At 39.3% G+C, this 12,291-nt stretch overlaps 1 protein-coding gene across 5 annotated transcripts in view; it reads left to right on the forward strand.

The window, feature by feature from the left end:
* The window catches only part of FAM169A (family with sequence similarity 169 member A), a 329,491-nt gene that overhangs the window by 103,816 nt on the left and 213,384 nt on the right, over positions 1-12,291 (forward strand). For 2 of the 5 annotated variants that reach the window (XR_008400610.1, XM_053701405.1), the window contains exons 1-2: positions 5,215-5,303; positions 5,740-5,876. Coding sequence is in view for 4 of the 5 variants with exons in the window: in XM_053701405.1 (XP_053557380.1) it covers positions 5,742-5,876 (135 nt within the window). In the remaining variant the exon portion in view is untranslated. Of the gene's footprint in view, positions 1-5,214; positions 5,304-5,739; positions 5,877-12,291 lie in introns of those variants that run through there. The other 3 variants (XM_053701406.1, XM_053701407.1, XM_053701408.1) reach the window with 2 other exon arrangements.

Below are 12,291 nucleotides of genomic sequence, written 5' to 3' on the forward strand. Positions count from 1 at the left end.
TAATTTACTCATTTTATCAATTTTTCTTCGTTCTCTTGGTATCTTTATTTGAAAAAGCATAGGAGCCGGCCCATTGTTGGTTCATCACCTGGGTAGTACTTTCTGATTGGTGTCTAAATGTAGCCATTAATCAGCAAGCGCTACCTAGGTGCTGAACCAAAAATTGGCCGGTTCCTATGCTCACATTTAAATAAAGATACCAAGAGAACGAAGAAAAATTGATAGTAGGATTAAATTAGAAAGTCGCTTAAAATTGTATGCCCTATCTGAACCATGAAGGTTTAATTTTGAATAGACTATTCCTTTAACAGTAATAAAACGACTCAGCTGGTCAAAGATGCTGCCTTATTCAGCTTTTCTTTATGCTGACAAAAAAAAGGTCTCCTCCAAAGTGTAATACATCAAGGAAAAAAGAGATAAGTAAGTCTTGGTTAAAGAGCTATGATAAACAAACACAATGAACACCTTAAATAGCTAAAGGGGTTCATCACAAGGATTAATTCATACCTGCGACAAACAGGTTCACAATTTTAACCCCTCTATCCTTTAATGCAAACCAGGAAAATGTTTCTAAAAATCAAAATTAAAATACAGGTAGCCCGGGGTTAGGTTCCAGAAGGAATGGTTGTAAATCGAAACCGTTGTAAATTGAAACCCAGTTTATTATATAAGTCAATGGGAAGTGAGAGAGTTAGGTTCCAGGCCCCTCTCAAAATTGTCAAGTAACACCTAATACATTATGTTTAAAGCTTTGAAATGAAGACTTTAAATGCTAAACAGCATTATAAACCTAATAAAATTATCACACAACACAGAATATATAATTAAGATAAGTTAAATGAACAAAAACATTTGCTAAACAGCATTATAAACCTAATAAAATAATCACACAACACAGACTTCACTTGCATTTTTCTGCAAACAGTTCTTTCTATGCATTCCAATCTGGACTGATTTATAGACAGGAAGATCTTGTTCCTTTGAAATCTGCTTGATAGCTCAGGTCTGGTTAAACTGATTAATTTCAGCTTGCTTGGATTTGCGGAAACGCAAGCGGACAGCGCCACCTACTGGCTATTTTAATAATTGCACTGCTTCTCAATGCTTTTCAATAGCAGTCACATGAATGGGGAAAAAGGTTGTTATTCTGAAACGGTGTAAATTGAACCGTTGTAAAACGAGTGCCACCTGTATATTATGCCAAAATATTTATTGAAAATTTCCCTTTACAATTTGCCCCTTTGCATCAACTGGCTTACAGTCTAACATCTATAAAAATCATTTTAAAACTTAAAAAAATAAAAATAATACCAATCACGTGATTATTTTCACCAATCATATTACAGGAGTTTCATCAGTTCTCTTTTGAGTAGTCACTATTAGAAGTTCTCTCTTAGATACATTTTTCATGTTTAATTACATGACATCCAAAAGCCAATGGAAATCCATATAGTCTGTTACAAGGGTTCAGTTCTCATTTAAGTGTTTTGTCAAAATGAGTTCCTTTTCAGCTTTGAACCCACAATGGAGAAATCACGTGCCAAAATAGGCCAATCAAAGAGTCAACATAGTGCAATCCATACTTTCCACAAAAGTGTTCTTTTTGGAAAATTAATTCCAACTGAAATTTTCAGCAAGGTCCATCAGTAATAAAGGATATTAATATAAATAGGATGATATCTGCAATATCATTAAAAAAGGAGGGGAAAAGAATAGTCATCAGTGATAGTGTAAAACATATAAATACAATTTGATTGATGCCTCAATATTTTAGTATGATTGCAGGCTTTACACCTCCCACATGTGTAAAAGCCTGCAAGAGTGCTCAAAGTCATGTTTGTTCTTGGGCTCATACCTTTAATAAGAAAAGGAGCCACAACTTTTTTTCTTCTTTTTTTTTCCAAAGGTAATTTTTATTGTAGAGTAAACATGTTAACAATGACAACAGGTTCAGTAAGTTCGAATGCAATCATAGGTCCAACAATGTTTGTACAGAAAATGCAATAGGTATGTCTATAGGGACAATAAAATGATTATGATGTGCATAAATAGAGTCTCCTAAAATTAGGAAACCCTTCAAGGTGAACAAAAGTTATTATCATAACTTAAATGCAAAGACTAGTGCAATACAATACTCAGAAATATTAACAAAATATTATGATGGCTTCGAAAAGTCAGCCGGTATTTACCATTTATCAAACTTCTTCTGATAACCCAAAGGGTTAGATGCAGTGTGCGTCTCCAGGCGGGGCCGGCAACCCCAAAAATGGAGAGAAGAGGGGTAAGAGATGAGGTGGGGGGTAAGAGGTCACATATTAAGGGGAGGGTGGGAGGAGGGATAGGATAGGGGGGCAAAAGGTTGAGGATGGGAGGGAGCAGATGAGAGCCTTTAACTAAAGGGCAGATTCGGATAGGGTTGAAGGCTAGACTTCAGTGTAGGGGGTACCTAGGGGCCTCGTCATGTCTACATACTTGTCTGCAATCTTCTTGGTAGATGAACCAGGGTTCCCAAATCTGCCAATAAAGATCCTCTTTGTCCAGACTATAGTAAAAACTTTGTTCCCTCTTGGCATATACCTGTATTATAGGGGTTACAGCTGTAATATTTGGGGGGTTGAGTCTGCTTCCACGCTCTAGCTATCGCCAGTTTCATGGCTGCGAGAACAAAGACTATCAATTTAGACAGGGGAGTCTGAGCATTTTGTGGGAATATATGTAGGAGGGCGATCTCAGGAGTTAGCGGAGCAGCCAACCCAAGAGCGGAGCAGAGGTCAGATATTTGATTCCATTTGGGCTGTAATTTTGGGCATTCCCACCATACATGAATATCTGAGCCCCTTTGTCCACATTCTCTCCAACAAAGGGGGGATGGTGAAGGGAACATCTGTGAAAGTCTGGAAGGGGTATAGTACCATCTCAAGAACAGTTTCATGTATGATTCTAAAGTATCTGCACAATGTACAGTCTTTTTAGTTAAAGTCACGGCTATATGTAAGTCCTTGTCCAAAATTGGTCTGGATAAGTCCCCCTCCCAGGCCCTAAGTTGCCAAGGTCTACCCTTGTTCGTGGATGTCTGTAGCAGATTATAATGAAATGATATAAGTTTGGGAGTCTTAACGCGGAGCTGCCACAATTTTTCCCAGGTGGTCAGGGGTCTGTTGGAAACTTTAGAAAATCCCCATGATAGCAAGAAGGAGTATAGTCTGGAATACTCAAATGTGGCCCATAAAGGGGGTCTTGAATGATAGAACCTAAATTACTCGGAATAAGGAGTGCGCCCGAGGGGTATAAATGGGAAATCAGTCTCAAGTCTCACTCACCCTACTGCAACACATGCGTATCAGGTAGGGCTACAAGTAGAGCCGGTAGCCACAACCTTTTTAATGGTTTTGGCTTTTCGAGATATGACAGGTGGTTTCTCCGGGATAACATTTTTTAATATATCATCATTTTTTTTAAATCTTCCAATGTTTGTTTACAATTTTATTTATTCTTCCAAAATCCTTCTTTCTTATTCTTATTTGTTTTTTTTTTTTCTTTCAAAAAGGTCTCCCTTTTTAGATCTTTCACCTTATTTCTAACTTTTTATAATTCTCCTGAGGAATAGCCTTTTTCTATGAACCTCTCTTTCAGAAGAAAAGATTGTTTTTCATAGTCAACCGAATTGCTCCAGTTTCTTTTGATTCTTAAAAATTGGCCCTTTGAATGGCTCTGAGCCAATAAGGATGGTGACAGCTATCTCTTCTAATATAAGTATAGTTATCACACTTTTTTAAAAAAAAGTACTAGTCACTATTTTATTATACAGAATTCTAATATTTAGATCAAGAAAAGAGATTTCAGTTTGATGTGTTGCAGGAGTGAATTTTGATGAAATGTCATTAACATTGACATATTCAATGAATTGATCCAATTGTTCTCTGTTACCCTGCCAAATACAAATAGCATTGTTGATGTACCTATGCCATGACACCAGATTTGCCCTATATGGATTATTTTATTCCAGATGCTATTGGTCTCAGAATAATCCATAATAAACATATTAGCATAGCTAGGGGCGAATCTGGTGCCCATGGCTGTACCACATATCTTTAAGAAATATTTACCATTGAGTCAAAAGTAATTATGATGTAAAATGAAATCTATAGATTCCAAAATAACTGTAAAAAGAGATAATCTAAATCAAAATCTTGACTTGACTCTAAAGACTTGAATCCTTTTGCAATGGTTCAATCACTGAATATTAAGAGGTAACATCTATAGCTACCCATGTATATTCACTAGACCTAAATCTAAATTATTCGATATCTGTAATATATGTTTGGTATCTTTTAGGTAAAAACTTCTAATAGTGACTACTCGAAAGGGAACTGATGAAACTCCTGTAATATGATTGGTGAAAACAATCACGTGATCGGGTAGTAGTATTTATTTTAAAAAAAAGTTTTAAAACACTTTTTATAGTTGTTAGACTGTAAGCCAGTTGATACAAAGAGGCAAATTTTACAATTATTTTAAAGGTAAATTTTCAATAAATATTTTGGCATAATATAGTTAGAAAATATATTTTAATATATTTTGCTGACTCTTAAATAACTCCACAGGAGTTTGCAAAATGTTATCTATATGGCACACGTGAACTGGAACTGTCTAACTGTGAAAAACTTTCAAAATGCATTGAGATTTGAGCCTACTTAGGTTTAGCTTCCAGCAAAGAATATCTAGAGAACAAAGCAAATTTGATGATAAAAGTAAATTGGAAAGTTTAAAATTGCATGCCCTATCTGAATCATGAATGTTAAATTTGACTGTCCCTTTAGGTATTTGAACTTTGAAACATTTTAATTGTAAAATGAAGCAAAAGTATTTAAACTTACTCATTGCACACATCATGAATTGATATTAATGGCTAAATAAAAATAAAACTTGAATTCAAACACATTGTGCTATTACTGTCAGCATTCCATTAAAGTAAACTGTAGTTTTGCTATATTAACATACTATAGTGTAAACAATTTGTTTATGCGTTAACACCTTTGCTGTGATTGTTTTTCAACGATCAACCATGACCCACTGCTAAAAATGCTGCCGGTTTGCATTAAAGGATAGAGGGAGTTAAAATTGTGAACCTGTTCGTCACAAGTGTGAATTAATTCTTGTGACAAACTAGGTAGGCGGCAACCCCTTTGGCTATTTAAGGTGTTCATTGTGTTTGTGTAACATAGCTCTTTAACGAAGACGCACTTAGCTCTTGAAAAAGACAGCTGGTGTTGTTTAAAGAAGTTTGACTTCACACACTATCTGTGAGTACCTTCATTTTAGTGTGTACATTTTCCTTGACATATTACACTATGGCAGACCTTTCTTTCCTTTGAGGGTGAGAATTGGAAGAAAAGCCCCCATATTGATATTTTGCAGGGAAGCTGTCAGTGCCGCCGTGTATTTGCCATTTGAAATATGCCCAGTATATATTTTGTACCCGATTAGAGGAGCGTAGTATATGAATGTATATAAGTAATGTATATTAACAATTTTTTTTATAGCAATCTCCTTTAGTGGTATAAAATATAGTTGGTGTATATTTACTATTTCAGTAATATTGTGATCTTAAGACCGTATTTAATGTTGTAACATTTCTGTACTCTTACAATGTTTTATAAATTATTTTAATGTAATGATTGTAATATATAAAAACGATTTGTTTAATTCATGAAACTAATATGTAGACTTTGATTTAAGGAATGGCCTTCCCTGTCGATATCTTGAATAATTGCAGTCATGAGGAACTGGAAAGCTTATCAGAAGATTATTTATCTGACCTGCGGTGCATGGACATTAGAGAGACAGAGTTCTTTACTTTGTGGGATCGAAGTAAGGTAATGTTCTTTTCAATATGTTGCTAATAGGGACCACCTAGACATTATAAAGTAGAGATGTGCAATCATTCAGAAATTGTAACTTGTTAGTGAAACCAATAACAAAATGGCCCCAGTTTGTGGTATTTAGCAAGTACCATCACTAAATGTATTAAGAAAAAGTACAACAAACAAACATCTATATTTGCACAGTTATTTGCAATTTTTATGTATTTGTTCAAATGCAATAACAAACCAAATCACAGCCATTTTCACAATTTGTTTCACTAATGAATCATGAGTTCCAAGCCTGTTAAAAAGCAGCGTTTCACAAGTTGTAAAGTAACAGACTGCAGATTTGAAGAATTTCCTTTCTCCAACATAGGTGTGTCCGGTCCACGGCGTCATCCTTACTTGTGGGATATTCTCTTCCCCAACAGGAAATGGCAAAGAGCCCAGCAAAGCTGGTCACATGATCCCTCCTAGGCTCCGCCTTCCCCAGTCATTCTCTTTGCCGTTGTACAGGCAACATCTCCACGGAGATGGCTTAGAGTTTTTTAGTGTTTAACTGTAGTTTTTATTATTCAATCAAGAGTTTGTTATTTTAAAATAGTGCTGGTATGTACTATTTACTCTGAAACAGAAAAGAGATGAAGATTTCTGTTTGTAAGAGGAAAATGATTTTAGCAACCGTTACTAAAATCGATGGCTGTTCCACACAGGACTGTTGAGAGGAATTAACTTCAGTTGGGGGAACAGTGAGCAGACTTTTTGCTGCTTGAGGTATGACACATTCTAACAAGACGATGTAATGCTGGAAGCTGTCATTTTCCCTATGGGATCCGGTAAGCCATTTTATTACAGACAGTAAATAAGGGCTTCACAAGGGCTTTTTAAGACTGTAGACATTTTCTGGGCTAAATCGATTTATATATAAACATATTTTATACTCCATAGCCTTGAGGAATTATTTTAATCTTGGGAATTTTGTAAAATAACCGGCAGGCACTGTATTGGACACCTTATTCTCTAGGGGCTTTCCCTAATCATAGGCAGAGTCTCATTTTCGCGCCTGTATTGCGCACTTGTTTTTGAGAAGCATGACATGCAGATGCATGTGTGAGGAGCTCTGATACATAGAAAAGACTTTCTGAAGGCGTCATTTGGTATCGTATTCCCCTTTGGGCTTGGTTGGGTCTCAGCAAAGCAGATACCAGGGACTGTAAAGGGGTTAAATATAAAAACGGCTCCGGTTCCGTTATTTTAAGGGTTAAAGCTTCCAAATTTGGTGTGCAATACTTTTAAGGCTTTAAGACACTGTGGTGAAATTTTGGTGAATTTTGAACAATTCCTTCATACTTTTTCGCAATTGCAGTAATAAAGTGTGTTCAGTTTAAAATTTAAAGTGACAGTAACGGTTTTATTTTAAAACGTTTTTTGTACTTTGTTATCAAGTTTATGCCTGTTTAACATGTCTGAACTGCCAGATAGACTGTGTTCTGAATGTGGGGAAGCCAAGGTCCCTTCTCATTTAAATAGATGTGATTTATGTGACACAAACTTTAGAGAAAATGATGCCCAAGATGATTCCTCAAGTGAGGGGAGTAAGCATGGTACTGCATCATCCCCTCCTTCGTCTACACCAGTCTTGCCCACACAAGAGGCCCCTAGTACATCTAGCGCGCCAATACTCCTTACTATGCAACAATTAACGGCTGTAATGGATAATTCTATCAAAAACATTTTAGCCAAAATGCCCACTTATCAGCGAAAGCGCGACTGCTCTGTTTTAGAAAATACTGAAGAGCATGAGGACGTTGATGATATTGTTTCTGAAGGGCCCCTACACCAGTCTGAGGGGGCCAGGGAGGTTTTGTCTGAGGGAGAAATTTCAGATTCAGGGAAAATTTCTCAACAAGCTGAACCTGATGTGATTACATTTAAATTTAAGTTGGAACATCTCCGCGCTCTGCTTAAGGAGGTGTTATCCACTCTGGATGATTGTGAGAATTTGGTCATCCCAGAGAAACTATGTAAAATGGACAAGTTCCTAGAGGTCCCGGGGCCCCCCGAAGCTTTTCCTATACCCAAGCGGGTGGCGGACATTGTAAATAAAGAATGGGAAAGGCCCGGTATACCTTTCGTCCCTCCCCCCATATTTAAAAAATTGTTTCCTATGGTCGACCCCAGAAAGGACTTATGGCAGACAGTCCCCAAGGTCGAGGGGGCGGTTTCTACTCTAAACAAACGCACCACTATACCCATAGAAGATAGTTGTGCTTTCAAAGATCCTATGGATAAAAAATTAGAAGGTTTGCTTAAAAAGATGTTTGTTCAGCAAGGTTACCTTCTACAACCAATTTCATGCATTGTCCCTGTCACTACAGCCGCGTGTTTCTGGTTCGATGAGCTAGAAAAGGCGATCACTAGTAATTCTCCTTCTTATGAGGAGATTATGGACAGAATCCGTGCTCTTAAATTGGCTAATTCTTTCACCCTAGACGCCACTTTGCAATTGGCTAGGTTAGCGGCGAAAAATTCTGGGTTTGCTATTGTGGCGCGCAGAGCGCTTTGGTTAAAATCTTGGTCAGCGGATGCGTCTTCCAAGAACAAATTGCTTAACATTCCTTTCAAGGGGAAAACGCTGTTTGGCCCTGACTTGAAAGAGATTATCTCTGATATCACTGGGGGCAAGGGCCACGCCCTTCCTCAGGATAGGTCTTTCAAGGCCAAAAATAAACCTAATTTTCGTCCCTTTCGTAGAAACGGACCAGCCCCAAGTGCTACGTCCTCTAAGCAAGAGGGTAATACTTCTCAAGCCAAGCCAGCCTGGAGACCAATGCAAGGCTGGAACAAGGGAAAGCAGGCCAAGAAACCTGCCACTGCTACCAAGACAGCATAAGATGTTGGCCCCCGATCCGGGACCGGATCTGGTGGGGGGCAGACTCTCTCTCTTCGCTCAGGCTTGGGCAAGAGATGTTCTGGATCCTTGGGCGCTAGAAATAGTCTCCCAAGGTTATCTTCTGGAATTCAAAGGGCTTCCCCCAAGGGGGAGGTTCCACAGGTCTCAATTGTCTTCAGACCACATAAAAAAACAGGCATTCTTACATTGTGTAGAAGACCTGTTAAAAATGGGAGTGATTCATCCTGTTCCATTAGGAGAACAAGGGATGGGGTTCTACTCCAATCTGTTCGTAGTTCCCAAAAAAGAGGGAACGTTCAGACCAATCTTAGATCTCAAGATCCTAAACAAGTTTCTCAAGGTTCCATCGTTCAAAATGGAAACCATTCGAACAATTCTTCCTTCCATCCAGGAAGGTCAATTCATGACCACGGTGGATTTAAAGGATGCGTATCTACAATTCAAGCGTCGTCCCTTCCTCTAGCAAAGGCTCACACGGACATTGTCCTGGCCTTTCTCAGATCTCACGGATGGAAAGTGAACGTAGAAAAGAGTTCTCTATCTCCGTCAACGAGGGTTCCCTTCTTGGGAACAATAATAGACTCCTTAGAAATGAGGATTTTTCTGACAGAGGCCAGAAAAACAAAACTTCTAAACTCTTGTCAAATACTTCATTCCGTTCCTCTTCCTTCCATAGCGCAGTGCATGGAAGTAATAGGTTTGATGGTAGCGGCAATGGACATAGTTCCTTTTGCGCGCATTCATCTAAGACCATTACAACTGTGCATGCTCAGTCAGTGGAATGGGGACTATACAGACTTGTCTCCGACGATACAAGTAAATCAGAGGACCAGAGATTCACTCCGTTGGTGGCTGTCCCTGGACAACCTGTCACAGGGGATGAGCTTCCGCAGACCAGAGTGGGTCATTGTCACGACCGACGCCAGTCTGATGGGCTGGGGCGCGGTCTGGGGACTCCTGAAAGCTCAGGGTCTTTGGTCTCGGGAAGAATCTCTTCTACCGATAAATATTCTGGAACTGAGAGCGATACTCAATGCTCTCAAGGCTTGGCCTCAGCTAGCAAAGGCCAAGTTCATACGGTTTCAATCAGACAACATGACTACTGTTGCGTACATCAACCATCAGGGGGGAACAAGGAGTTCCCTGGCGATGGAACAAGTGACCAAAATCATTCAATGGGCGGAGACTCACTCCTGCCACTTGTCTGCAATCCACATCCCAGGAGTGGAAAATTGGGAAGCGGATTTTCTGAGTCGTCAGACATTACATCCGGGGGAGTGGGAACTCCATCCGGAAATCTTTGCCCACATTACTCAACTGTGGGGCATTCCAGACATGGATCTGATGGCCTCTCGTCAGAACTTCAAGGTTCCTTGCTACGGGTCCAGATCCAAGGATCCCAAGGCGACTCTAGTAGATGCACTAGTAGCACCTTGGACCTTCAAACTAGCTTATGTATTCCCGCCGTTTCCTCTCATCCCCAGGCTGGTAGCCAGGATCAATCAGGAGAGGGCATCGGTGATCTTGATAGCTCCTGCGTGGCCACGCAGGACTTGGTATGCAGACCTGGTGAATATGTCATCGGCTCCACCATGGAAGCTACCTTTGAGACGAGACCTTCTTGTTCAAGGTCCGTTCGAACATCCGAATCTGGTCTCACTCCAACTGACTGCTTGGAGATTGAACGCTTGATCTTATCAAAGCGAGGGTTCTCAGATTCTGTTATTGATACTCTTGTTCAGGCCAGAAAGCCTGTAACTAGAAAAATTTACCACAAAATATGGAAAAAATATATCTGTTGGTGTGAATCTAAAGGATTCCCTTGGGACAAGGTAAAAATTCCTAAGATTCTATCCTTTCTTCAAGAAGGATTGGAGAAAGGATTATCTGCAAGTTCCTTGAAGGGACAGATTTCTGCCTTGTCTGTGTTACTTCACAAAAAGCTGGCAGCTGTGCCAGATGTTCAAGCCTTTGTTCAGGCTCTGGTTAGAATCAAGCCTGTTTACAAACCTTTGACTCCTCCCTGGAGTCTCAATTTAGTTCTTTCAGTTCTTCAGGGGGTTCCGTTTGAACCCTTACATTCCGTTGATATTAAGTTATTATCTTGGAAAGTTTTGTTTTTGGTTGCAATTTCTTCTGCTAGAAGAGTTTCAGAATTATCTGCTCTGCAGTGTTCTCCTCCTTATCTGGTGTTCCATGCAGATAAGGTGGTTTTACGTACTAAACCTGGTTTTCTTCCGAAAGTTGTTTCTAACAAAAACATTAACCAGGAGATAGTCGTGCCTTCTTTGTGTCCGAATCCAGTTTCAAAGAAGGAACGTTTGTTGCACAATTTGGATGTTGTTCGCGCTCTAAAATTCTATTTAGATGCTACAAAGGATTTTAGACAAACATCTTCCTTGTTTGTTGTTTATTCTGGTAAAAGGAGAGGTCAAAAAGCAACTTCTACCTCTCTCTCTTTTTGGATTAAAAGCATCATCAGATTGGCTTATGAGACTGCCGGACGGCAGCCTCCTGAAAGAATCACAGCTCATTCCACTAGGGCTGTGGCTTCCACATGGGCCTTCAAGAACGAGGCTTCTGTTGATCAGATATGTAAGGCAGCGACTTGGTCTTCACTGCACACTTTTACCAAATTTTACAAGTTTGATACTTTTGCTTCTTCTGAGGCTATTTTTGGGAGAAAGGTTTTGCAAGCCGTGGTGCCTTCCATTTAGGTGACCTGATTTGCTCCCTCCCTTCATCCGTGTCCTAAAGCTTTGGTATTGGTTCCCACAAGTAAGGATGACGCCGTGGACCGGACACACCTATGTTGGAGAAAACAGAATTTATGTTTACCTGATAAATTACTTTCTCCAACGGTGTGTCCGGTCCACGGCCCGCCCTGGTTTTTTAATCAGGTCTGATAATTTATTTTCTTTAACTACAGTCACCACGGTATCATATGATTTCTCCTATGCAAATATTCCTCCTTTACGTCGGTCGAATGACTGGGGAAGGCGGAGCCTAGGAGGGATCATGTGACCAGCTTTGCTGGGCTCTTTGCCATTTCCTGTTGGGGAAGAGAATATCCCACAAGTAAGGATGACGCCGTGGACCGGACACACCGTTGGAGAAAGTAATTTATCAGGTAAACATAAATTCTGTTTTCTTTGGCATTTGAGGGTGACGAATTAACTACTAATTAATCCTGGCTGGGGAATACTAAAAATAATTGCCATGTAAGTGGTAATTCAGTTTTAATGTCAGTAAGCAATAACCTACTATATTATAACAATATACAAAATAAATACCAAATCAGAATGTTAATTTATTATTGCAGTTAAAGGGATACTAACCACACATTTTTTCTTTCATGATTCAGATAGAGCATGCAATTTTAAGCAACTTTCTAATTTACTCCTATTATCAATTTTTCTTTGTTCTCATGTTATCTTGATTTGAAAAAGCTGTAATAAAAGGTTAGGAGCCGGCCCGTTTTTAGTTCGGCACCTTGGTAGAGCTTGCTGATTG

Source organism: Bombina bombina, chromosome 2 (assembly GCF_027579735.1).
Source record: "Bombina bombina isolate aBomBom1 chromosome 2, aBomBom1.pri, whole genome shotgun sequence".
Lineage (NCBI taxonomy): Eukaryota > Metazoa > Chordata > Amphibia > Anura > Bombinatoridae > Bombina > Bombina bombina.